At 45.3% G+C, this 27,282-nt stretch overlaps 1 protein-coding gene across 10 annotated transcripts in view; it reads right to left on the reverse strand.

The window, feature by feature from the left end:
- The window catches only part of ANO4 (anoctamin 4), a 207,152-nt gene that overhangs the window by 170,478 nt on the left and 9,392 nt on the right, over positions 1-27,282 (reverse strand). For 9 of the 10 annotated variants that reach the window (XM_033953171.1, XM_033953170.1, XM_033953169.1 and 6 more), the window contains one exon: positions 26,632-26,709. In XM_033953171.1, the coding sequence (XP_033809062.1) occupies positions 26,632-26,709 (78 nt within the window). Of the gene's footprint in view, positions 1-12,761; positions 12,996-26,631; positions 26,710-27,282 lie in introns of those variants that run through there. The other variant, XM_033953172.1, reaches the window with a different exon arrangement.

Below are 27,282 nucleotides of genomic sequence, written 5' to 3' on the forward strand. Positions count from 1 at the left end.
AGTGGGAAAATGGAAAGAAGAGTACAAAAAGGGAATTATTCTCCCTCCATATTCACAGGGGTTAGGGTTCACAGCCCCCTCATGAATAAGAACAAATTGTGAATAATTTTTAGGGCTGACTCTGAACCACCCCCGCCTCCAGGACCTCTTCACACCCCACTTTTCAATCCTGGTAGCTGGTGAAGCGGGGCTGGAGCGATCTTCCATGATCAAAATTGGCTGCCACGAGTTTCCCCTGCAGTCTCACAAGGATTGAAAAGTAAGGTACGGAGAGGTCTGGAAGGAGAGACTCACGAATAACTGAAGTCGCGAGGGCTGAATCTGCGAATATGAAGGGGGAAGTAAGGTACGAAGAGGTCTGGAAGGAGAGACTCGCAAATAACTGAAGTCCAAAGTGCTGAACCTGTGAATATGGAGGGAAAAGTATATATGGAAGGCAACAGCAAGACAAATAAAGGGACCAGGTTTCAATTTGATGGAACTTTTCAGATTTTATGGGAAACCTAATGAATTTACATCCAACTGGATTTAAAACCGACTTGCATGTCTCTACTGAGGACATCTATCTAGTGCTAGTGATATCGCCCTGTTCCTCCATCTATCATATGGGAAGGATGAGCTGATAATACTCCAGCTGCCAAATACCATAAGAAAAGATTAGCAGATAAAGCCTGAAATGTGCTGGAGAACAGCAGCAATAAAGCAATAACACATTGAAATGATCTGAGGTTGTCAAACTAATGCCTTATTCTTGTTTGTTAAGTGGTTTTTCCTTTTCCATTTGCATACCAATGTAACCTACTGAATGACTCATCGCCAACCCCATGCTGGAAGCGCAGTTAAACCTGCCGCTCCGTGAGTTGACCTTTGTTTCTTTTCCACTTGAGCTAAATAACAAGGAAGTGGGCCTTTCTGGGCCCAGCTTCAAGAACATAACAAAGAAAGTACAGAATGGAGTGATTTGCTGACTTTCAATTTGCCTGCCTAACCGGCATCCACTGAAGCAGCAGTGTTGCCCCCATAAGAAACTTCCTAGAATAAATAAACATCCTATTCCAAGTAATGAAAAAAAAAACCAACTGGGAGGTGCGAAGATGCCAAATTTAAGTTATATAATTTTGCAGCACCACTTCAAACCTGGACTCATTGGATGCACAGAGGGTTTAAACACTGGATACCCAAGAAACAAAATGTATTACCAACTGAGGACTTGAGGGCTACAGAACTAGTTCTGAACATTAAAGGAGTATGGGAAGATGAATTCAAGGATGCTCTACACCAGTGGTCTCAAACTCGCAGCCCAGGGGCCACATGCAGCTTGACAGACAGTGGCGTACCAAGGGGGGGCAGTGTCGAGGGCGGGAGTTGGGCGAGACGTGAGCTGGCTTAGACTTAGCCGTACAGCATGTATAACTGAAAGTTTAACAACAGAGCCTAGACGGAACTTGGACGTTGTGACTTAGACCATGTAAAACATGGTCTAAGTCACAAAAACCCACCTAAACTCACCAGATAAGCACTGAAAACACATAACACAGACCCTCACACACTATCCCAGTGATCACCAACCCCCCCCATCCCCACCCCCATAAAAATTTTATTCACAACTTTAAATTTCAGCCTCCAGACCATCATCACCTGGCCGCCTCGCATAAGAAAACCTAGTCGTCTATCCCAGAGGCAGCTTAAGTCATCTTGGGGGTGGGTTAGGGACCCATAGAGAGGAGGACCCATGCCCATAAGCCCCTGTAATCACTGCATTGATACTGAAACATGTGCACTCCCCTATACACCTCCAAAACCCTTTTTTTACTGGCATATAAGTGGCTCCTGCAGCCATAAGGGCTATTGGGGTGGTAGATAAGTGGATCTAGGGGATTCTGGAAGTGGTTTGGGGGGCTCACCGTCACCTATAAGAGAGCTGTAGTGAGGAGAAGCCATGGCACCCTTTTTGTGAAGTTCACAGCAGTGCCCTGTAAGGTACCCTACTATTTAGGTGGCATGTCTGGGTGTGCAGTCCATCACTTTGCAGACCCCCCCCCCCACACACACACACGTCCAACAGGGCTTGTTCTAGGCGTTTTGGATGGAAATGTGGTATAAAGATGGACGATCAGATCGGCAGGACATATAATTAGACGATTTTTGAAAGTAAAAAAAAGTTGGACGTATCTTTCGAAAATGTGTCTTAGGCTCTTTTTAACTTTGGACGACTTGCGAGATGGACATAAAGGGACCTTCTATTTTTTCTGTGACTGCTCCTTCTCTCTGGAATAGTATCCCAGCTTATTTACGCAAAGAATCGACTCTTAATCAATTCAAGACAAAGCTAAAGGCTTTTCTTTTCATCAATGCCTTTGAGATTTAACTGCCCTTTTAAGAGCGACTTAGAATGATTTTACTTTTATTTACCCTCCTACTGTTTTCCTGGCTTTGGTCGGGCAGAAGGCAATCCATGCATGCGATGGGATGATGTCATACGCGTGGCCCCCTGTGCATGCATGGCTTGCCTCCTGCCCGACCAAAGCAGGCAGCAGGGGGCAGAGCTAGGGTGGAGATTGGCGGGCCTGGGGGGGGGAGCGGGTCTAGGTGGCTAGAATTCTATCCGCTGCTCCATGCATGTTATCCCCTCTATACCTTTGTTTAGAATTATAATTGCTGCTGCTCTTCGCCCCCTCCCTCACCCCGTGCCTTTGTTGAGGCTTGTGCCTGCCCCTCCAGATAGGTTACTCCCCTCTATGCCTTTGTTAAGTTTAATAAAGTCCCTGTACTTACACGTAAGATAAGTGTGCAAACTGTAATTGCAATTTTATTTTATTGCTATTCACTCTGCGGATAAACTGAGAGGGTGGAAAATCAAATTGAAATCAATAAATAGCAAAGAAGTGCAAAGCTCAGCTGCCTTTTGAAACAGCAACATAAAAAATTGCTCCTCCTCTGGAGAGGCTGAAGGAAACATCGAAGATCCTCAGGCTGCTAAATCTTCATGTTCTTATGTCGCTCTGTTTTATTCTTATATTTTAGGTCCTGGGGGGCTGTATTGTTATTAAAGAGTAGAAACTTGGATTTACTTATTTAACAAAATTTATATCCACATTATCTACAAAATAATTTTTTTTAAACCAACCTTAAGAACATCAAAATTGCTATACTGGGACAGACTGAAGGACCATCAAACCCAGTATCCTGTTTCCAACAGTGGCCAACCCAGGTCCCAAGTAACTAGCTAGATCTCACGTAGTAAAACTGATTTTATGCTGCTTATCCTAGGAATGAGCAATGGATTTCCCCAAGCCATCTCAATAATGATAAGAGGGTGCCAAAATTAAGCAGGTAGCAAGCCTAAGAAACATGATAGCAGATAAAGGCCAAATGGCCCATCCAGTCTGCCCATCAGCAACATCCACTATCTCTTCCTCAGGGGTGCTATAGCTTAGAAAGGCACAAGTGCTACTAAGAATTACAGGGCTGTATTGGACTCAACAGTGACCAGTTTAAAAGACTGTTGAAAGGGGCTCAAGTGCTGGGTGGCCCTGTGGCCAGCCCAGAAACCTAGGTGTAGAGTCCAGCCCAGAGCAGAGGTGCTGCAGGACTTACAGTAGATTAACTGGGCCAGGCCCACTATAGACTGCCACCTCGTTCAGATGAGGATTACTAATAATAAAACCCTAAGCACACATGCGCACTCCTACCTGCGTGATCTGTGATCCGTAGCTCCGTGGCTCCGCATGCACAGTAGAAGGCGTCAGCGGTGGTTTCTTCTGTGCATGCGGAGTCACCTTGAGCAGGGACGCACAGAGGCGACTCCCCCCTCCCGCCCTCACTCCATTTAACAGAATGGCCCCACACTCGCGGCCTCCTAGGTACTGTTCTGCAGCCCGCGGTCTGGACGGCTCCCTTACAGTCCCTGACTGAAGTTATTTTTATGTTCAAAACCGCTGCGGCGACTCCTCTCACAGCCGCACCTACGTCGGAAGCCTCTCCGATACCACATCAGAGAGAAGGCTTCCAACGCAAGCGGGGATCGTGAGAGGAGCCGCTGCGGCAATTTTAAACTTAAAAATAACTCCAGCAAGAGACTAAGGGAGCTGGGCATAAACAACCAGCTGCTGGGAAGGGAAGGGACGGGGGTGGGGGGAATGCTGCTGCAGCTGCATAGGGAAGTGTGGGGGGAGGGAAATACTGCTGCTGCTACACAGGGAAGTGGAGGGGGAGGAAAATACCATTGCTGCTGCTGCACCAGGAAGTGGAGGGGGAGGGAATGCTGCTGCTGCACAGGAGCCAGGGAGAGAGACAGAAAGAAAGAAAGACAGACAGCGGGAGGGAGAGAGACAGACAGGAAGGAAGAAAGAGACGGGTGCAGGGAGAGAAAAAGAAAGACAGACAGACATATATTCCAGCACCCATTAATGTAACGGGCTTAAACACTAGTTGGAATATAATTGTGCTAAGAGAGTTTTATTTTCTTTAGGGCGTGTGGCCCAGGTAAAGACAGTGCAAGAACTGTTTGAGCAATAGTGGCTGGAATGAGAGTCTGTAGAAAGGAGACTAGTGGCTGAAATAAAGCAATTTTTTCTTTTGCAACTTATGATGGTGTGAGAGTTGCTGAATTTAACTGAAAAGTCAAGTAATATTGGCGCTCCAGGGAGACGCAGGATCCAGCACCTGTGGCGGAGACAGGGATTGCCTAATGACCTTTCACAGCCCCGCCACAGTACAGATAACTGGAATTATCAGAAAATAAGGGGTCAGTAAATTGATCATCATCATAAGGATCATCCAAACCAGAGTTCACCAGATCAGGAACAGTGGCTGACAAAGAAGAGGATGTGCCTAAAGAGGCAAAGCCTCTGAGAGACAAATCTGAGGTGGAGTATCCTAGGGTGGCAGCTTTTTGGGAACAGCAAAGAGCAGCTAGAGCAGGGGTGGGTAACTCTGGTCCTCGAGGGCCGGAATCCAGTCGGATTTTCAGGATTTCCCCAATGAATACGCATTGAAAGCAGTGCATGCAAATAGGTCTCATGCATATTCATTGGGGAAATTCTGAAAACCCAACTGGATTCCGGCCCTCAAGGACCGGAGTTGCCCACTCCTGAGCTAGAGGATGGGCAGACTGGATAGGCCATTTGGCCTTTATCTGCTGTCAAGTTTCTCCGTCTCTCTTTTTGTCCAGACAGCCACACAAACTCAAAATTTGGAGAGGGGACTGAAGGCTAGGAGTCTCAAAATTAATGGAGGGGAAGTAGAACTGAACTATCACATAGTGTGCGCAGCTAGAGAATTATATGGGGACAAATCTGTCCCCATCCCCACAGGATCTATCTTCATTCCCGCCCATCCCTGTGCGTTCTGTCCCTGCCCCATCCCTGCAAGTAGTGGTGTAGTAAGTGAGGGGAGGTGGGTGGGTGGGCAGACCTCCCCGGGCACCATCTTGGTGGGAGCTTTCAGAGGCCAAATCTTTCTTCAGAACAGTACAGTATACTGCTGTTATGGTATCCTGGCCTGAGGAAAGGGGTTTAGTCCAAAAAATTGCCTTATTTCCATTTCCTTTTTTATAAACTTTTATCAATACAGTTACAATACTACTTGATTCTAAGTAAAGCAACAAAAAAATCTTCCTACCTTTTGTTGTTTCTGCTTTAATCATCTTCTTTGCTCTCTTCTTTCTATACAGCATTTGTCCTTTCTCCCTTCCATGCAACATCTGCCCTCTCTTTGCCCCTTCCACCCAGCTTCTGCCCTCTCTCTCTACCACTTCCATCTACTGCCCACATTCTTTCTGCCCCTTCCATCTACTGTCCACCCTCTCTATCTTCCATATGGCATCTTCCCTCTTTATATGTCCCTTCAATAAACTGTATATCTGGGGTCCCTTCTCTCCTTTGCACGTGATTCATTTCAGCTTTATCCCTCTCCATTTTTCTGTCTCAACCCCTTCCCCTATGCTTTGGCATCTCTCTCTTTCTCTTTTCCTTTCCTTCCTTCCTTCCCACATGCCATGGCATCTCTTCCTCCCCCTCCATGGTCTGGTATCTCCTTTCCTTTTTTCCTTTCCCTCCCTCCCATGGACTTGACATCTCTGGTTCCTCTCCCTTCTCCCTCCTTCCCTCTCTCCCCCCAGTTGGGTGCTGCAGCAGCAGCATGTCTCCCCCTCTTGCCTGTGCAGTATTTCTACCCTCCTCCCTTCCCTGTGCAGCAGCAGCAGCATGTCTCCCTCCTTGCGTTTGCAGCATTTCTCCCCCCTTGCCTATGCAGTATTTCTACCCTCCTCCCTTCCCTGCCCAGCATGTCTACCCTCCCTCCTTCCCTGCCCAGCATGTCTACCTTCCCCCCTTCCCTGCCCAGCATGGCTGGCCGGCTCCCCTGCTGAAAGCCGCAGGCGTCCACTCCTCACGCGATCCGCAGCTACGTCGAAAGCCTTCTCTTTGATGTCATGACGTAAACGAGTTTCTACCAGAGCCTCTAATGTAAATATAAATACTCAGCTGATGAGAACCCTCAAGCTGTCAGCTGAGGACTTCCTTTGTAGTTGGCCGGGGGTCCCTTTTGCCAAGCTTGGCAGGCAGCAGTAGCATCCCTGAGTCACAGATGCTGGCATCTCAGTGGCTCATGGATGTTGCCAGCGACTGCTGTGCTTGGTGGAGGGGAGTTCTGGCCGTCTCTAGAGGAGGTCCTCTGCAGGCGGTGCTTGGGGATCAAGTACTTCAACACTGTAGAAATAAAACCAGAAATGCATTTCCTTTTCTTTTGAACACAATATAAAGATATCTGCTATATATATTTCCCAAAGCTAACATATTTTAGTCAATAAATTCCATTTTTTACCTTTGTTGTCTGGAGACTTATTTTTCCATAAAGTTGGTCCCAGTTTCTTTTTTCCGCTTTTCCCATCTTCTGTAAATTCTTCTTTTGCTGTCCATTGGTTCCTCCTACCATAGTCCAACATTTATCCCTTTCTCATCTTTCGCCCCTGCCCACCAGTCTCATGCCCAACATTTCTCCTTCTATCACCCCTCTCCAGCACCATGCCACATCTCTCCCTCCATTCCGTTTACCACTATGTCCAACATTCCTCCCTCTTGCATCCATTTCAATCTGTCCGTTCCACCACAATATTTCTCCCTCTCATCTGTACCTCAATCCCTCCCTATGACCAAAAATTCTCCTTTCGTCCATTCCCTGTGTACACAACCATCTCTTTCCCTCCCTTTCTCCTAAGTTCATGCCTTCTGTGTCCAAAAACGCACTCCCTCTCCCACCTCTTCCCCTCTCCATCCTCTCTCCCAAGTTCATGCCTTGTGTCCAAAAACGCACTCCCTCTACCATCTCAGCATCTCTTTCCCTCCCTTCCTCTCTCCCAAGTTCATGCCTTCTGTGTCCAAAAACGCATACCCTCCCCCACCTCAGCATCTCTTTCCCTCCCTTCCTCCATCCTCTTTACCAAGTTCATGCCTTGTGTCCAAAAACGCACTTCCTCCCCACTTTTGTGTTCCGCGTTTGCCTCCCAGCCCTCATCTTAGCAACTTTCTCAGTCATATGGAGCTCGAGCCGTGAGGCTCGTCTTCCATTTCCTGCCTGCCCTGCCGCGCACACAAAGCTGATCGGAAGTCTTCCCCGATGTCAGCGCTGACGTCGGAGGGCAGGCTTTGCTTAAGCCCTCCCTCGTCAGCGCTGACATCGGGGAAGACTTCCGGTCTGCTATGTGTGTGCGGCAGGGCAGATAGGAACAGAAGACGAGCCTCGCGGCTCGAGTTGTATTTAACCCCACGGGATCCCCGGGGGTCCCCCGTCATGCCTGTTCAGCTCTCTCCTATGCGCCCCCTTGGGGCGTGCACCCGGGGCGGACCTCCCCCCCCCCCCGCTCCCCTTCCCCCCGCTCCCCCTAGGTACACCACCGACAGGACTTGATGGACCTTCAGTCTGTCCCAGTATGGCAGTTCTTATGCTCTTATGTTTTTAGTGCAGGCCGGTGACATAAATGCTCCAATGCTCATAGGAATTCTATGAGCATCGAAGCATACAATTCACTGGCCTGTGATAAAAACCTCTAGCACCATTTGGTAAAAGGAGCCCTTAGTTACTTGTAATTGGAAGAAAAAGTCAAATTCATTTTAATCAAATACCTTTGCTAGATGGAAATTCAAGTAGATGACAACCCAATGTCGATTTAGATGTAAGTAAAGAAAGTGAGTATAAAAATTACTGAGGCTGAAACCTCAAAGTGTGTTAAAAATTATACAAGCCATTTTTAAAAACCTGTACCTAAATTAGCAACTAATGCAACCTCATCAATAATGGAGTAATTCTATCATATTTCTTCACTTTAAAAATCAATCTAGCAGCAGTATTCTGTATGACCTGAAGTCAGTGCATCACCTTTACAGAGACTTCCAAATGCAAAGTGTTAAAATAATCAATGTGAAGTAAAATCAGTAAATGAACCAGCAGCTTGCAATGATCAACAAAAATACCATTTGGTCCCTTCTTAGAAGAGCTTACAATCTAAGTAAGGCAAACACACAGGACATGTAGGGAATTAAAGGGGACTGGAGAGGTGGTAAGGGACTATTGAGGGGATGACAGGCAGATATCTTGGTAGGGTTAGGATTTAAACGCAGCTTCAAAAGTGGTCTTTCAGTCTAGATTTGAATACCGCCAGAGATGGAGCCTGACGTAACAAGTCAGGCAGGTTGTTCCAGGCATGCAGGGCAGCAAGGTAAAAGGGATGGAGATGGGAATTGGCAGTAGAGAAGGGTAACGACAGGAAGGACATGTTTGATGGAGTTTCCTGGGGGGGTGGGGGGGGTGGAGTATAGAGAGTAATAAGAGAGACGAGATACTGAGGAGCTGCAGAGAGTACACTTGAACATTAATAAGAGGAGTTTGAATTGTATGTGGAGACGGACAGGGAGCCAGTGAAGCAACTTGAGGAGAGGAATGATGTGGGTATAACGACCCTGGAAGAATATGAGGTATACAGCAGCGTTAACAGATTGAAAGAGAGAGATATGACATAGCAGAAGACCCGCGAGAAGCACATTACCGTAATCCAGAGGAGAGGTTATGAGAGCACGGATGAGGTCTTGGCAGCATGTTCAGAAAGGAAAAGATGTATTTTAGCAATATTATAAAGAAAGAAATGACGAGTTTTGGCAGTCTGTTGAATCTGCAAGGAGAAGGACAGCGACGAGTCAAAGGTGAACCCCCAAGGTTGCGAGCTGACGAGACAGGGAGGATGAGAGTGTTATCCACCGCTATAGAAAACAGGGGAGGGGGAGAGGTGGATTTAGGAGGACAGATAAGGGGTTCAGTCTTGGCCATGTTTAATTTTAGATGGCGATGAGACATCCAGGTAGCAATGTCAGGCAGGCCGAGACTCGGGCCTGGATTCCCATAGAAATTTCAGAGGTAGATATGCAAGTCATCAGCACAGAGGTGATACTGTAACCCGTGGGATGAAACTAGAGCCCCGAGAGAAGAGGTGTAGACAATGACATAGAAGGGGGCAACAATGCTGCCCACATCGGCATCGGAGCTCTCTCTGATGTCACTTCCGGGTCCCACGCCTAGGAAGTGATATCAAAGGGTAAACTGACACCGACGCAGACATGCTGCTCTCATCAGAGAAGTTAAAAAGACATGGGGAACATGGGTGTAGATGGAGAAAAGAAGAGGTCCCAGAACAGATCCCTGAGGTACGCCGACCGATCGTTGGATGTTCCAGAGCTTACGCTAAAGGTGTGACAGGAGAGAGCGGCAAAATAAAAAATAAAAAAAACACCCCCATGAAATAACAGAGCCCTGAAACCCATGCAAAGACAGCATGTCACTGAGTAGACAATAATCTACGATATGATCCTCAACAAAATATGATCTAATAAAGCATTAAATGCCTCAATTTAAAAGCCAAATTTTTTCACTTGTGGTTCCATTGTGAGAGAAGAATCTAAAATGACTCCTAAAACCCTAGATACGAGGGGACGCTGAAAAGGTCTCAGCCCAACCAATCAACCAACTTCCTAAATTCTGAGCGTTAGCCTATTTCATTAAGTGCCAATTTGCAGAAACAAGATTTTATGTTTTGACACGGTTTCAGATCCCTGTCATTCTCGTCTCAGTTGGGCTGAGAACTTTTCAGCACCCCCTCGTATTCTCTCAACTACAGATGGTGTATCTGCTTGCCAATTATTATCGCTGTATATTCTTTTGGGCGACTTAGGGCTCCTTTTACAAAGGTGCGCTAGTGGTTTTAACGTGGTTAGCGCACGCTAGCCGCTACCGCCTCCTTTTAAGCAGGTGGTAATTTTTCCTTGTGCATATGCTAAAAACGCTAGCGCACCTTTGTAAAAAGAGACCTTAGTAGCGTATTACTGTATTTTAACGCCTGAGGCAGGCTGACCAGCCGAAAACATAGCCATGTTGAGTCCTTCACCAATATCTTCATTTTTGAACTTGAAATAAAATCTTTCATTGCGAGCCTCACATTTTCTCTTTTCTTTTTGGTGTCCATGAGACGGATATCTCCTCTCTCTCTATTTTTTTAAAATTACATTGGGCATAAAAAATGTTGATGCACGCATCTTCAATGCACAACAGCTGTAACACATGGCTTATGACATCGGTCTCTGTATGAGCTGTTTAGCCTTGGAGTTGCTATGAACAGTCTCCTGCTTCTCAGCAAACCTTTTAACCGAGTCCCAGCCAATCCCCGACACCTCTAGGTATGGCCTTGAGGGTTAGCCGACAGTTTTCTCCATTGTCTTCCCTCCTTCTAGGTTGCTAGGTCAGCTAGTAGTTAGGACTTAACTCTGGGGCTGACCCTAGATATGGCTTTATGATGTCTTTAAGACCATTCTCTGGAAACACTAAAGAAGCATCCCTGGTTATTAAACGTGGCCAATCAGGATTCAGAACAGACACCAAGGGCTCCTTTTACTAAGCTGCGCTACTGTCTAGCATGCGCGCTAGACACTAACGCCAGCATTGAGCTGGCGTTAGTTCTTGGCGCATAGCGCGGGGTTAGCAAGCGCAGCAATGCAGCGCACGCAAAAAACGCTAGCACACCCAGGAGCCCCAAGTATACGAAAAGCATGAAAAGCTTGCAATGATGTCATCCGACCTAGGGGTGTTCTAGCTCTTTCAAAGGAAGGAAGCAGTTTATTATTTTTTTTTTTTTCCTGCAGTGGTTTTCCATGCAGTCTTCAGACAAACACTGCAAATAGATGTACATGACAAGTGTGCACTCTTCCAAATCATATCAGACAGATGCTGTGCAGCATGCGATACTTTACACAAGGGAAGGATTTTTCTCGTTCGTCTATCTAATTTCAGCATGTAAAAATAACAGATTAAAATCTGTGCCCAAGTAAAATATTCCATTTCTTTACACATAAGAAAAAAGAGATCTGAAAAGCGGCTATAAATCCAATCACTTAGCAAATTCTAATCATAATAAGGTTTATAGAGCATATTTTTTTAAAAATATACTTTTAATTGGAAAAGATAGTTTCTCAGTGTCTCTGTATTCAATAGACCCTCATTGCATGAAGGTGAACACCAAACCGTACTGAGGTACGTTTAAGATCTGATTTAATAAAGATATGAATTAAACCAGACATCTTAATTTTTTTGTCGTTTCTGGCAATCGAACTTGTTTTTCCAAAGAAAATACGAATAACTGGCTGGAGAAGAGAAGTTACCATAGACCCAAAGAGTGTCTGGGAAGCTGCTCTTTTGCGTTGGCCACTGGCTATATGGAAGCAATTTTTTTTTCTCTGGATTTTAATGTGTGAACAGACCCCAGCTGTGGGCAAAATCAATTTAATCACACATTTTCGTATGTTGCCTGGTGCTACGTTTGTTTTTATCAAAATCACTTCTAGTGAAAGTGCCTGCTGTATATCAGCCTCACTTTTAAGACATTTTGGCTGACTCTTACTGAGTTAACCACATTGAGTTTGTGTGTGTTCTCTTGTGGAGAATAACACGGGGACAAATTTATCCCCACGAGTTCTATCCCTGTCCCTGCCCCATCCCTGCAAGCTCCGTCCTCATCTGCACAATCCTCAAGGCTTGTGCAGATGAGGACAGAGCTTGCAGGGATGGGGCAGGGACAGGGATAGAACTCACAGGGATGGAGATGGATCCCGTGGGGACAGGGACAAATTTGTCCCCCGTGTCATTCTCTACATTGAATTCAGGAGCAGAGAAGCCATGCCATTTGCTCAACTGCAAAACCAGATGCCACTAGATGAAGTACACGTAAGCAACGGGAAATTAGCAGAATTATCTCCAAATACTCCTTGGAACCTTCCAAGACTACTGAAACAGTGAAAAGAGCATTTCGGAGATAAATACCAGTTTAGTCTTCTCCTGGCAAGAAACCCATCCCCCCACTGCTAAAAAGCATTTTTGCAGACCTGATCAAACTAGTACGAGAAAATAATAATAATTGAAACAACCAATTAGCCACGTAGCACCTTCCCGCTTGGCTTTCTGAAGGGTCTTTCAGTCCCGCATGTCATCCATTATCGTTTCCGTGCACAGGACTCGCAGTTTAATCCAAGGACACCAGACACAAACTGAGCTGTAACAGCAGTCGCTGCTCACAGCTCAGGCATTCTCGATTGATTCGGTAGCTAAACGCAAGACAACACATTGTCTGCTGCTGTGAACCTTGATCGTAGAAATGAATGTCGTGGAGCTGAGAAGCAGAATGCGCTGCACCAGGCATAAGTAATACGGCACACACCAGTACTCACCATACAAGCAGAAAGATCCAAGGGAAGGAAGACTAGGGAAACGTATCCAGGAACTGCTTTCCACACAAACTGAAGAATATGTGTATCAAAAATTGTAAATCCTTTGATATCTCTACTATAAAAAAAAGAAAATCCTGCAAGCAAACGTCTGTTCTGTGAAAGCCCAGCAAGCCTTCACACAGAGCTGAGGCTGAATTGGGTTTTTTATTTCTTAGTGACTTACACACAGCACCGTTTTCAATTACATGCTTCCACAGTCAGACTAGAGCTTGTCTGTCAGAGTTTTATTACTAGAGATTTTTTTTAAGACGAACAAAAAAAGATCAAGAAAGGCATGAGAGCGCATTGGTATTCCAAATCAGTCACCGGGAGCCACCAATCAGATCAGCCAAAAGGACAGCACTGGAGCAGGCAGACCATCCAGTCTAACCTTCCACCAGTGCTGTGTCCATGTTCGCTAAACCTGCTTGTGCTCTGGGCCTTATCCTCGCCAGACCAGGCGTCATTATTTGGTCACATTTGTCACAGCCAATTTGCCAGAGGGCAATAGATAAAACATGTAAATTTAAAAAGAAAAAAAAAAAAAAAATACAATGAAAAATGAAAATAAACCAACAGCAAGAACAATTAAAACATGATTAACACACAGTTAATACAACTGTATTAACAAGGGGTTAAGCTATGGGACGTAGCTTTAACGCAAGACTTTCCTGTGTGCTAAGCCCATTTCTAATATGTTCCTAAAATAGGGCTTTAAAAAAGAGAAAAAAAATTTTCTCCATTAGTGCACGAAACCTGCAAAAATATTGATGTGGAGCACTCGGGCATGGATTTTCTAACTGGTGCCATTGTCGGCGCCTTAAAAGTGGCCACCGATCGCGTGTCAATCACGCAATGGTGCTGGTTACAGAATCGCGCCGCTGGCAAGGGTAGGCGCTGGTAATGTTTTTGACAAGAATCGCGCCTCCTTAGGCTCTTTATGGCACCTAACGCCACATCTGCATTAGCCGTGCCTACAGTGGCATTAGACGCTGTAAATTGCCTATGGAGGCAGTGGCGTAGCAAGGGTGAGAGTTGCCCGGGGCATCGGCTCCCCTCCCCTGCCCTGTTCTCCACCCCCCACCTCCTTCCCCGTCCCCCCCCCCCTCCTGCCATGCACATGCCGCTTCCCTTGCCCCGTACCTTTGTAACGTTCCTGGCACGAGCAGCAACCCCTGAGCTGCTGTCGCACCAGCATTGGCTCTTCCTCCGATGTCACTTCCTAGGTGTTTTTCTAGAGGATACGTTGAAACCCTCAATGTGCAGCGGCTGCTAAGAAAGCAAATTGAATTTTAGGAATTATAAGAAAATGAATGAAAAACAAAGATGAAAATGTTATAATGCCCTTGTATCGTTCTATGGTACGACCGCACCTCGAAAGCACAGTTACTTACCGTAACAGGTGTTATCCAGGGACAGCAGGCAGATATTCTTGACTGATGGGTGACGGCACCGACGGAGCCCCGGTACGGACAATTTTAGAGTGATTGCACTCTAAGAACTTAGAAAGTTCTAGCTAGGCCGCACCGCACATGCGTGAGTGCCTTCCCGCCCGACGAAGGCGCGCGGTCCCCAGTTAATATAAGCCAGCTAAGAAGCCAACCCGGGGAGGTGGGAAGGACGCAAGAATATCTGCCTGCTGTCCCTGGATAACACCTGTTACGGTAAGTAACTGTGCTTTATCCCAGGACAAGCAGGCAGCATATTCTTGACTGATGGGTGACCTCCAAGCTAACAAAAAGCGGGCTGGAGGGAAGGTTGGCCATTAGGAAAATAAATTTTGTAAAACAGATTGGCCGAAGTGTCCATCCCATCTGGAGAATGCATCCAGACAATAGGGAGATGTAAAAGTATGAACTGAGGACCAAGTGGCAGCCTTGCAGATTTCCTCAATGGAAGTGGAGCGGAGGAAAGCTACAGATGCTGCCATAGCTCTAACTTTGTGGCCCTTGACAGAACCTTCCAGTGTCAGGCCCGACTGAGCATAACAGAATGAAACGCAAGCAGCAAGCCAATTGGATAGAGTGCGTTTAGATACAGGATGACCCAACTTAATAGGATCAAAGGACAAAAACAGTTGAGGAGATGATCTGTGAGGTTTAGTGCGTTCAAGATAGTAAGCCAAAGCACGTTTACAGTCCAAGGTATGCAAAGCCTGTTCACCTGGATGAGAGTGAGGCTTCGGAAGAAATACAGGTAGGACTATGGACTGATTAAGATGAAAGTCAGACACAACCTTAGGGAGAAATTTTGGTTGTGTACGGAGAACCACCTTATCATGGTGAAAAACAGTGAAAGGTGGATCGGCCACTAGTGCATGCAACTCACTGACCCTCCTGGCAGAAGTGAGAGCGATAAGGAAGACCACTTTCCAAGTAAGAAATTTGAAATGTGCTGTGGCCAAAGGTTCAAAAGGAGGCTTCATTAAAGCGGAAAGAACTACATTGAGATCCCAGACCACAGGAGGGGGCTTGAGAGGTGGTTTCACATTGAAAAGGCCCCTCATGAACCTAGAAACCAAAGGATGAGCCGAGAGGGGTTTTCCATGAATTGGCTCATGAAAGGCAGCAATGGCACTAAGATGAACTCTGATAGAAGTAGATTTGAGACCAGAGTCAGACAAGGAAAGAAGATAGTCCAACACCAGTCCCACTGCTACAGACATGGGATTATGGTGATGTAAGAGACACCAGGAAGAAAACCGAGACCACTTCTGCTGATAACACTGAAGCGTGGCCGGTTTCCTGGAAGCATCAATGATAGAACGGACAGGCTGAGAAAGGGGTGAGTGAGCCGAAGTCAGCCCGAGAGATACCAAGCTGTCAGGTGCAGAGACTGTAAGTTGGGATGAAGTAGGGTCTGCTGATGCTGAGTAGGCAGAGAAGGAAACAGTGGAAGAATTATGGGTTCCCTGGAACTGAGTTGAAGTAGAAGGGAGAACCAATGTTGCCTGGGCCACCGTGGAGCGATGAGAATCATGGTGGCCTGTTCCCTCCTGAGCTTGAACAATGTCCGCAACATGAGCGGTAGAGGAGGAAATGCATATAGGAAGAGATTGGTCCAATCCAGGAGAAATGCATCGGGTGTCAGACGATGAGGAGAGTAGAGTCTGGAGCAAAAGTGGGGCAGCTGATGATTGTGAGGAGCTTCAAAAAGGTCCACTTGAGGAGTGCCCCATTGAGTGAAAATGGACTGGAGAGTCAAGGGGTCGAGAGTCCATTCGTGAGGTTGGAGAATTCTGCTGAGATTGTCTGCTAAGGAATTCTGCTCTCCCTGAATGTAGACAGCTTTGAGGAATAAATGGTGAGCTGTCGCCCAAGAACAAATCTTTTGGGCCTCCTGGCATAACAGGCGAGAGCCCTTCCCACCCTGTTTGTTGATGTAGTGCATTGCAACTTGATTGTCTGTGCAAAGTAGTAGTACTTGAGGAAAGAGGAGATGCTGAAAAGCCTTGAGGGCATAAAACATCGCCCTGAGTTCCAGGAAATTGATGTGATGTTTCTTTTCCTGGGCAGTCCAAAGACCTTGAGTTTGAAGGTCGTTCAAGTGAGCTCCCCAGGCATATGGGGATGCATCTGTGGTGATGACTAGATGATGGGGAGGCAGATGGAAGACCCCTGGAGAGATTGGAAGATTTCAACCACCATTGCAGAGACTGTCGAAGTTACAGATATGTGTCGCGAACAAGGATCCATCGCCTGGGACCATTGGGTAGCTAGGGTCCATTGAGGAGTACGCAGGTGAAGACATGCGAGGGGGGTGACATGAACTGTCGAGGCCATGTGACCCAAGAGTACCATCATTTGTTTTGCAGAGATGGAAAGCTGTGGGAGCACCTGCTGACAGAGATGAAGAAGGGTCTGAAGGCGGTTGGATGGAAGAAACGCCCTCATGAGAACAGTGTCCAATATCACTCCAATGAACTGAAGTTGCTGAGTGGGGATGAGATGTGACTTGGGCATGTTGATCTCGAAACCCAGAATTTGGAGAAAAAGGATGGTCTGGTTGGTAGCATGAGCCACTGCCTGAGACAAATGGAGATGGTGAGAGCGTAGAAAAGCGGCCACCACAATGAGACATTTTGTGAATACCCTGGGAGAGGAGGCCAGACCGAAGGGTAACACTTTGTACTGTTAATGGCAGCGATTGATCATGAACCTGAGGTACTGTCTGGAGGTCAGATTGATCGGTATGTGTGTATAGGCCTCTTTTAGATCAAGGGAGCATAGCCAGTCGTCCTGAGAGAGAAGAGGATAAAGTGTGGCCAGAGAGAGCATTTTGAACTTCTCTTTGACCAAACATTTGTTGAGATCTCCGAGATCTAAAATGGGTCTGAGGTCTCCGGTTTTTCTGGGGACCAGAAAATAGCGGGAGTAAAATCCCTGCCCCCTCTGATCTAGAGGAACTTCTTCTATGGCATTCAGAAGAAGGGATTGGACCTCCCAAAGAAGGAGAGAGGACTGAGATGTGTTCAAAGCAGACTCTTTTGGAGGACTGTGGGAGGGAAGAATCTGGAAATTGAGAGAATAGCCGTGGTGAATGATGTTTAGAACCCACTAGTCTGAAGTGATGAGTTCCCAACAGCTGAGGAAAATGGAGAGACGTCCTCCGATAGGTTGGGGTGGAAGACTGGCTATGTCCTGGAGAAGGAAGTCAAAAGGGTTGAGTAGGCTTAGGTGGTGCAGGTGGTTTCACTGGTTGCTGCTGTTGAGAATGAGGCTGTTGGCGTTGCTGATGATGCTGTCGCCGAGGTTGCTGATGAGTAGGAGGAAGAGGACGAGCAGAGTAGCGACGTTGGTAAGATGATTGCTGGCGAAAAGGACGAGTAGGTGGAGGCTTCTTTTTGTTTTTCAGCAATGTGTCCCACCTAGTCTCATGCGCAGACAGCTTTTGTGTGGTAGAATCCAGAGAGTCACCAAATAACTCGTCACCTAAGCACAGAGCATTGGCAAGGCGGTCCTGGTGGTTGACATCGAGTTCCGAGACCCTAAGCCAAGCCAGATGTCTCAAAGCAACAGCCATTGCAGTAGCCCTAGAAGTTAGTTCGAAGGTGTCATAAATCGAACGCACCATGAACTTGCGAAGTTGCAATAAACTAGAAGTATATTGGTGAAATAAAGGAACCTTACGATCAGGGAGATATTTGTTATTATTATTATTATTATTATTATATTTCTCAAAAGAAGAAAGTTGTTGGATAAGGTGCTTCAGGTAAAATGAGAAATGAAAGGCATAATTACCTGAGCGATTGGCTAGCATAGCATTTTGATAGAGACGCTTGCCAAACTTATCCATGGCCTTACCCTCTCTGCCAGGAGGGACAGAAGCATAAACACTAGTGCCCGCAGTCTTTTTCAAAGTGGATTCCATGAGTAAGGATTCATGCGGGAGGCTTGTCAAAGCCTGGAATGGGAATAACCTTGTACAAAGTGTCTAATTTGCGAGGAGCACCGGGGATGGTTAAAGGTGTCTCTAAGTTTTTATAAAAAGTCTCTCTTAAAATATCATGGAGGGGTAATTTGAGAAATTCCTTGGGAAATTGATCAAAGTCTAAAGCTTCAAGAAATGCCTTAGACTTTTTAGATTCAGCCTCCAAAGGAATAGAAAGAGACTCACACATTTCCTTCAAAAAATTTGTAAAGGAGGATTGATCAGGTTTAGTAGAAGGTTCCTGCATGGAGGGGTCTTCCTCAGCCGAAGAAACCTCGTCATCAGACATCAGAGGCTCTTCGGAGTCATCCTGTACCTGAGAACCGCAACCCCGGGAGCCCGGTATCGAAGGTTCAGTATGCAGGATTTTGCGTACTGACTTCCCAGATCGCAAGGATGCGGTACCCGGGGAAGTAAGAGGTTGCCGGTGTCGGGAGTGGTCAGAAATCTGTGCGGGTTCGGAGGTCGTTTGAACAGCACGATGTAGGCCTCTCGGTTCCGCAGACAAGACCGGCATGGAGACCGAAGAGGCAGAGTGGACTGGTACCGATAGAGTGGAAGCCGACAATATAGGCTGCTCCACTGCCGGTACCGGATAATCAGACTGGACTGGAACTGGAAGGTTCGGTGCCAACAAGCAGGAAGGAGCTGCTGCAGTTGCTCTTTTAAGTTGGACTTGAAGAACAGCAACCGGAACGGACCGTTTCCCCCCCCCTTACAAGACCACAGTACAGAAGCGTGATCCCAGTGCTGTTTTTTTTGGGCACTGAAAGGCACCTTGGAAATCAGTTTAAAATGTTATTTAAACGGCATTGTTCACTGAGCTTGGACACCTACAGGTGCCTAAAAAAGGGCGCCATTTAGAGAATCCGGGCCTTACTGTCTTCTATTTACGAGGCACTAAGGCCATGATTCTATAAAAAACGCCTAAAGTTAGGCAAATAGGCCTAGATTCACTAGCCTTACTTTCCATGGGTGATTGCAGGCAGGCCAACAAATTCACTAAAGGCCTGCATGCAAATGGGGAGTGATTGTTGGCACGCCTCCCACTGACCGCACGGATCGCTGGAGAGCAATCCTTGAGCATGTGCAGGCCTTCTTCATTGGATGTAGATGGTCTGCTCATGCGCTGGCCCTTCGTGCCCGGCAGACCTTTTTTTACTTAGATACTTTACTGTTTTTTTCACTTTGCGAGCCCGTGGTTTTAATCCGCTTTAAACCTGCGGGTTAAAACCACGGGCTCGCACTGCAGGAAAGGGCAGGCGAGTCAGGGCCGCTGTCTGTCTGTCTTTCTTTCTTTCTGTGTCTCTCCTTGACCACTGTCTGTGTGTCTTTCTGTCTCTCTCTCTCTCCTTGGCCGCTGTCTGCCTGTCTTTCTGTCTCTCCCTCTCTCCTTGGCCGCTGTCTTTCTGTGTGTCTCCCTCTGTCGCTCTCCGTGTGTGTCTGTCTTTCTGTCTCTTTCTCTCTCTCTCCTTGGCTTCTGTCTGCCTGTCTTTCTGTCTCTCCCTCTCTCCTTAGCCACTGTCTGTCTTTCTGTGTGTCTGTCTGTCTTTCTGTCTCTCTCTCTCTCTCTCTCCTTGGTCACTGTCTGTCTGTCTCTCTCCTTGGCTGCTCTCTGTGTATGTTTCTGTCTCTTTCTCTCTCTTTCTCCTTGGCCGCTGTTTATGTGCCTGTCTTTCTATTTCTCTCAAAGTGGAGAGAAAGTGGGCTGAGGATGCTGAAGGGAAATGGGGAAGAGAGAGTGGGGAGAAGACGCTGATTTATAAATTGACAATTGTATAGAATATTGTTTCTTTTTATACTTTAATATAATAAGTTCAATATAAAACAATTCAAATCTTGTGTGGATGGAATCAGGTGGTTTGCGAAGATGGGGACCGAGCTTACGGGGATTAGTCCAATAAAATGGTATTTTTTTATTTCTCATTATTTGTTTTATTTTTATTTGTTAATTTGTAAAGTGGTGATTGTTATGTATCATTTTTTTTCAAATTTACATCTACTGTCTTTATATTTTGCACTGTATTAGAGGACATGTGTTACTGTTTTTGTGGTGTTGCATTGTATCCAGGGTCTGGTTTCTTGGCGGTTCAGTTTCTTTTGTCTACATATTTCTATTTTTAGTTTGTGATTATTCCATATTGGGCGAGGGTGTATCTCTGTTCTGTGTGTATGAAAAGAACATAGTTTTCAGTTGGCATTGACTGCAGGATCAACAGACTGCGGGATCTGGCTTGTTTAGTTTTACAATGTATGTGTTGGTGTTCTAGTGCTCACTGCAGTGTTTCAGATGCTGCCTTTTCCTAGGTACAATCTTGTTGTGCGATATGTGGATTTTTGCTAAAAATCATATTTTTCATATAGATGGGGGGGTGTCAAAAAATGATGGGCCCCGGGTGTCACATATTCTAGGTACGCCACTGCTTCTATGAGGAGATAAGCGAACAATTGGACAAAGGTGGCCCCATAGACATCGTATATCTGGATTTCCAAAAAGCCTTCGACTAGGTACCCCATGAGCGCCTACTAAGGAAACTGTGGAGCCACAGGTTGGAAAAGGACGTGCACAGATGGATCAAAAATTGGCTGGCAGACAGGAAACAGAAGGTAGGGGTAAAGGTACACTACTCTGACTGGAAAGGGGTCACGAGTGGTGTCCCAAAGGGGTCAGTACTGGGACCGCTGCTGTTTAATATATATATTAATGACCTGGAAACAGGGACAAAGTGCGAAGTTATAAAATTCGCAGACGACACAAAACTCTCCAGTAGGGTTAGAACTGTTGAGGAATGTAAAGAACTACAAAGAGACCTGAACAAACTGAATGAGCGGGCAAAAAAAAATGGCAGATGAGGTTCAATGTAGGAGAAATGTAAAGTCTTGCACATAAGGAAAGGGATGGTACTGGGGGAAGGCAACCTAGAAAAGGACTTGAGGGTATTGGTGGATATAACAATGAAGCCGGCGGCACAATGCGCAGCGGCCTTAAAGAAGGTGAACAGAATGTTGGGCATTATCAAAAAAGGTATCACGACCAGAACAAAGGAAGTTATCCTGCCACTGTATCGGGTGATGGTGCACCCGCATCTGAAGTACTGTGTCCAATACTGGTCGCCGTACCTTAAGAAGGATATGGCAATACTCGAGAGGGTCCAGAGAAGAGCAACAAGGATGATTAAAGGCATGGAAAACCTTTCATATGCTGAAAGGCTAGAGAAGCTGGGGCTCTTTTCCCTGGAAAAGCAGAGACTTAGAGGGGACATGATAGAGACTTATAAGATCATGAAAGGCATAGAGAAGGTGGAGAGGGACAGATTCTTTAGAATAGCGGGGGGAAAAAAAACCAAGAGGGCATTCAGAAAAATTGAAAGGAGACAGATTCAGAACAAATGCTAGGAAGTTCTTCTTCACTCAGAGGGTGGTAGACACCTGGAATTCGCTTCCAGAAGAGGTGATAGGACAGAGTATGATATTGGGTTTCAAAAAGGGATTGGATGATTTCCTGAAGGAGAAGGGGATTGAAGGGTTTAGATAGAGGGTTATTATATAGGATATTAAATGATTAGGGAATAAAAGGTTTAGGTAAAGGATCACTTACAGGTCCTGGGGGGCCGCCGCAGGAGTGGACTGCTGGGCACAATGGACCCCTGGTCTGACCCGGCAAAGGCAATACTTATGCACCTATGCTTCCATCAGGAATCCCATTAGAGAAGAGCAGAAGAAAGTAGCCATTTGGCTATCTCTTCATTCATCCTCCTGTTTAGTTAGCAAGACATCAGAAATGTAGGGTTAAGCAATTTGTCATTTAGATAGTCTTTAAATATTAAGCACATAGGAACCAATTTCAGGTCCTGCTGGCTAAGCAGATCTAATGCATGGAGAGAACACATACTGCAGAAGACTGGATCTGGCAATTACAAAAATTGGAAGGAGCCAGGAGTGTGCATAAAAATATATTAAAAATGTTGAATAAAAGATGGCGATAGGCCACTAGGAATATGTACAGTAGGACCTGACATGGTCCATTTTTCGACAGGAATCCGTATAGCACTACTGCGACACACTAGTTACGTCCTGACAAGCGTAGTGTAAGCAGCCAGTGATAGTAAATGAATTAACACAGAGGCGCATAGGGCTATCGTCTATAGCAGTGGTTCCCAACCCTGTCCTGGAGGACCACCAGCCAGTCAGGTTTTCAGTTTAGCCCTAATTAATTTGCTTGGGGCAGATTTGCATGCCTGTCACTTCTATTATATGCAAATATCTCTCATGCATATTCATTAGGGCTATCCTGAAAACCCAACTGGCTGGTGGCTCTCCAGGACAGGGTTGGGAACCACTGGTCTATCGTACTACCAAAAAACCCACTTATTGTGTCGCAGTGGTGATATACGGTCTCCTGAGGAAAGCGGTATCTGTCAAAACACAGACTTTATTTTATCCAAAAAAAAAATCTTGATAAAATAACTTTTTTCTTGTAATAAGTTGAATATTAGAAGTGTTGTTTCAATTATTTTTCCCAATAAATTTGCGTTTCGTTAAAACACGGACTGAGTCAGGTCCTACCCTACATCGTTCCTTACTATGATTTGCTACTTCACTCCTAGGGCTCCTTTTACAAAGGCGCACTAGTGGTTTTAGCACGCACTAAGCGCGCACTAAAATGCCGCGCGCACTAGCCGCTACCGGCTCCTTTTAAGCAGGCGGTAATTTTTCGGCTAGCGCACACTAATTCTGTGCATGCACTAAAAACGTTAGCGCACCTTTGTAAAAGGAGCACCTAGTGTTTTACCACCTCATCTGTTAATAAATATTTTTATTTAGTTTTAGTTTTTTTTAATATCTTTATTAGCAATTGCAAAGGGAAGAACAGAGAAAAGCTGAACAGCCAGGGAAATCAACAAGTGAAAATCATATGCACACTCTTGTGTCGTCCTTTTCCTGAGTGGCTCCTCCCACATTTTTTTATTACATAGGATGATTTTTTCTGTGGTTGTTTTTCCCCTTCGTGTTTTGTGCTTAAACTTCAGTACAGCGTAGTGGCAGTGCACTCCTGGATTTGAACCTTATAGGGGTAACTTTAAACTCATCTAACATAACATAACATCGTACTTATAAACCGCATAACCATAAGTTCAATACGATGAACAAAAGATTAAAAATAACATAACCTAAAGATGATTGGATTAGTTCACCAAGTGTTTTGAGAATAGATGAGTTTTCAACTAAGAACATAAGAATTGCCATTTCTGGGTCAGACCAGTAGTCCGCTTACGTGGTGGCCCTCAGGTCAAAGACCAGTGCTCTAAATGAGTCCAGCCTCACCTGCGTACGTTCCAGTTTAGCAGGAACTTGTCCAACCCTGAAGTGTGTTTTCCCCTATAACAGATTCCGGAAGAGCGTTCCAGTTTTCCACCACTCTCTGGGTGAAGAAGAATTTCCTTATGTTTGTACGGAATCTATCCCCTTTCAACTTTAGAGAGTATCCTCTTGTTCTCCCTACTTTGGAAAGGATGAACAGTCTGTCTTAATCTACTAAGTCTATTCCCTTCAGTATTTTGAACGTTTCAATCAAGTCCCCTCTCAGTCTCCTCTTCAGTTTCTTCAATGTCTCACTGTACGGCAACTCCTCCAGCCCCTTAACCATTTTAGTCGCTCTTCTCTGGACCCTTTCAAGTAGTACCAAGTCCTTCTTCATGTACGGCGACCAGTGCTGGACGCAGAATTCGAGATGAGTTCTAAAGTGCTCATAAGAACAAGCACTACGCAACAGTGGCCTGAATTCCCTGTCATAAAAAGCAGCCTGAAATGCTAATGTATATTCCAAGGATTTCTTGCTCTTACATCCTTGGGCAGATGGAAAATTAAACAATGCATGCGATTCTCTCCTATGTTTATGGAATGCTATGAGGAATCTATTGGACACATAGATTGGAGCAATACCCTACACAACTTTGTAACAAAGACAGCCCAGCTTGAACAAAACGCGCGCTTCCACTGGAAGCCAATGCAACTCACGGTAAAAAGGAGTCACATGATATTTCTTTAGATAATATAACAAAAAAGCATAGAGAGTGTCTGATATTAAATTCTCATAGAGTATTCACAGGCCAAATAGTAAATAGGATAATAAGAAAAATAATAAATAAATAAATGTGAGACACCTCAGCACGGGCCCGAATCAATATCGAGTGGCTTTTTAGACCCCGGGCAGAGACTCATAGGTGACCAGCACCAGGTTTTAAACCTAAATAAGCTCTGCCCTGTACTCAATACTGTTTCAGGCCCGTACTGAGGTGTCCCACATTTATTTATTTATTATTTTTCTTATCATCCTATTTACTATTTGGCCTGTGAATACTCTATGAGAATTTAATATCAGGCACTCTCTATGCTTTTTTGTTATATTATTTGATATTTTTTGACAGTTTTTCAGAGTTCTTTGCTTGCCTGTTTGGTACATATTTCTTTAAACCATAAATTAATTTGACCCCTGTTTTCTGAATCAGTCTGAGCCTAGCCATCTCTTTCCTGGTACATGCCAAAAGACAATGTTACAGTAGTTGAGAAGACTTAAAAGTAGTGACTGACCTAAAAGTTTAACAGCCGGAAATTCAAAATAGGATTCTATAGTACGCAGCTTCCAAAGTATATAATAACCCTTTTGCACCACAGCTTCTACTTGCTTTTTCATGGTCAAGTGTTTTAATCATTGGATTGATCTTATACAGTGTTGAATTTATAGTAATTGAAGTCAATATGGGGACAGATTAACCTCATACTGGAATCAGCAATCCCTTTGACGTATGAGGCAATTATATGTGGAACATTGCTGCATATCAAGCCTCCTATGGATCGCTACAAAGGCAGGCTCTTCTTGATGATGACAGGGATAGGTATGCAGATGATAACCCGCAATTGGAAGAATTGCGATCGCCTCAACTTTCCATTTTGGTGGGCCAGTTTATGTTTAGGACACAAATACGAAAAGATGAATGCAGATATGTTGGGGCATAGTACATTATTTAATTTGGTTTGGGGCCTGTTGACATCCTTTAATTCAACATAGTTGTCTTGGTTTAAATTGTTTGTTTATTTTTATACATGTCCAGGACAGGGAGGGTAGGGGGGGATATCTTTCTGGATTATTTTTTGATTAAATTGATAGAGGGGAGGGGGGGGATATTTATCTTCTGCATTGTTATTAATGGAATTTAAGTGCTTATTTTGTTATTAATGTCTGTATAATTTATGGCACTTTGTATTAGCTTTGAAAATTAATAAAGATTAAAAAAAAAAAAAGTTATTGATGGTTCATGTAAACTGTTGGCTTTTTCTTTCCAAAAGACTTCTAGGTCACTAATCTAGCAATGTAAGACAGCATACCAACAGTTTCCTCTGAATATATGTAGTCAAAAGAAGCAAGATGCCGAGGTCCTCTTTCTTCTCTTTAGTAGCCCCTCTCCAGAGAGCATGTAGCTCCCACTTCCACCACCTGCCAAGGTTACGACATTCAGTGGGTCATCTCCCACATTCCCGCTGGGTAACCAGAAACTCCCATTGAGCAGAAGATGCATTAATAAGATGCCAAATCCTGCTGGCTAGTCACAGTTTGTATCACAAGGCTGCTTTTGCAGCAGCAGAAGATTGGGGGGATGTTGTTAGGGGTACACCATCAAAAGCACGAAGGACAGTGGCACACCTACATTTGAGTGCAGGACAAATGCATGCCGCTACTTCAGATGCTTTTGAGGCCATCTGTTTTACGCTGTGAGTGGGGCTATGGGGGGGGGGGAACCCCTGACTACATTTAGAACTGCTCGTGTCCCGTTGGGGGGGGGAGTTGGGGGGAGAACCCCCAAGTACACTGAAAACTCCCATTCTTTTCACTGTTTGGGAGTTTTCAGTGTAGTGGAGGGGGTTCACACACACCTCAACGGAAGCGCGAGGATTTCTAAGTGTAGTGGGGGGTTCCCCCCACATACACACACCCTTAGAGTGCAAAAGGGAAGGCCTCAAAGCGGCAGAAGCTGTGGCACGCATTTGTCCTGCGCTCAAATGTCAGTGCGCCACTGTCCCCCGCGCTTTTGACGCGTCACCATTGTTAGGTGATAGTCAGGAGTGTGTGGCTGGGCAGAGTAAGGCAGAGCTGGGTTTATGGCTGAATTAAGTGCAGTGGAGCCGAAGGCATGGCTTAAAATCTCCTTCTCAAGGATCGAGCCTCCTAGGCAGCTTGAGCCCCCCTCCCCCCCCCATGGGAGGACTGGGTAGAATTTCTATAGATGAGGCCACTCAGGTGTTCTCATTGTTCTTTGCTGTTTGTTCTTATATCCATTTTTTACGCAATTTTGCTTATTTTGGCTATTTACAAAACAAATAAAAGTCATATGGGGTTTCTTACCTAAAGTGATCTGACTGGCGCAGCTGTAATAACTGTTTCCACTGGAAAGGTTGCAGCTCCCACTGCTGAGATCCTTGTCTGCAATATATGAAGAATGTTAAGAGTTATCACAGAATGCCAAGCAGGATTAATTCAGAGCAAACACCTCCTCCATAGCCTTCAAAGAGTAAAAACAAGAGATGCTTTTCCTGGGCAAAATAATATAACACAGGCCAACAACAAAAAAATTTTCTTGGTACCGTGGGTTTTTTGGACCTGTTCTTGGGGTTATTTGGGCTGATTCAGAAAGTTGCATTGGATAGACCACATCAGCTCTAGTTTCGTAGATATGGTTACCGCCATTTAAAAGATCTCTTCTGCAGAATTGGGATGTCATAGTGCATATGTTACCTGGACTTACCATGGAAAAACCGAAGGCAAGAATTTTCGATGGTCCACAGATCAGACAACTTATAAATGACTCGTATTTCATAGCATCAATGAATGGAATCGAATCATGGGCCTGGTCTTCATAGGTTCTTGTGGTGAAAAACATTCTTGCCAACAAGAAGGCAGACAACTACACAGAATTAGTAGAGGATATGCTCTTTCATTTCAACAGAGTGCTAAAGTCCATTATCTGCACAGTCACAGAGGGCTAGATTCATAAAG

This window comes from Geotrypetes seraphini, chromosome 7 (assembly GCF_902459505.1).
Source record: "Geotrypetes seraphini chromosome 7, aGeoSer1.1, whole genome shotgun sequence".
In the NCBI taxonomy this organism is placed as follows: Eukaryota; Metazoa; Chordata; class Amphibia; order Gymnophiona; family Dermophiidae; genus Geotrypetes; species Geotrypetes seraphini.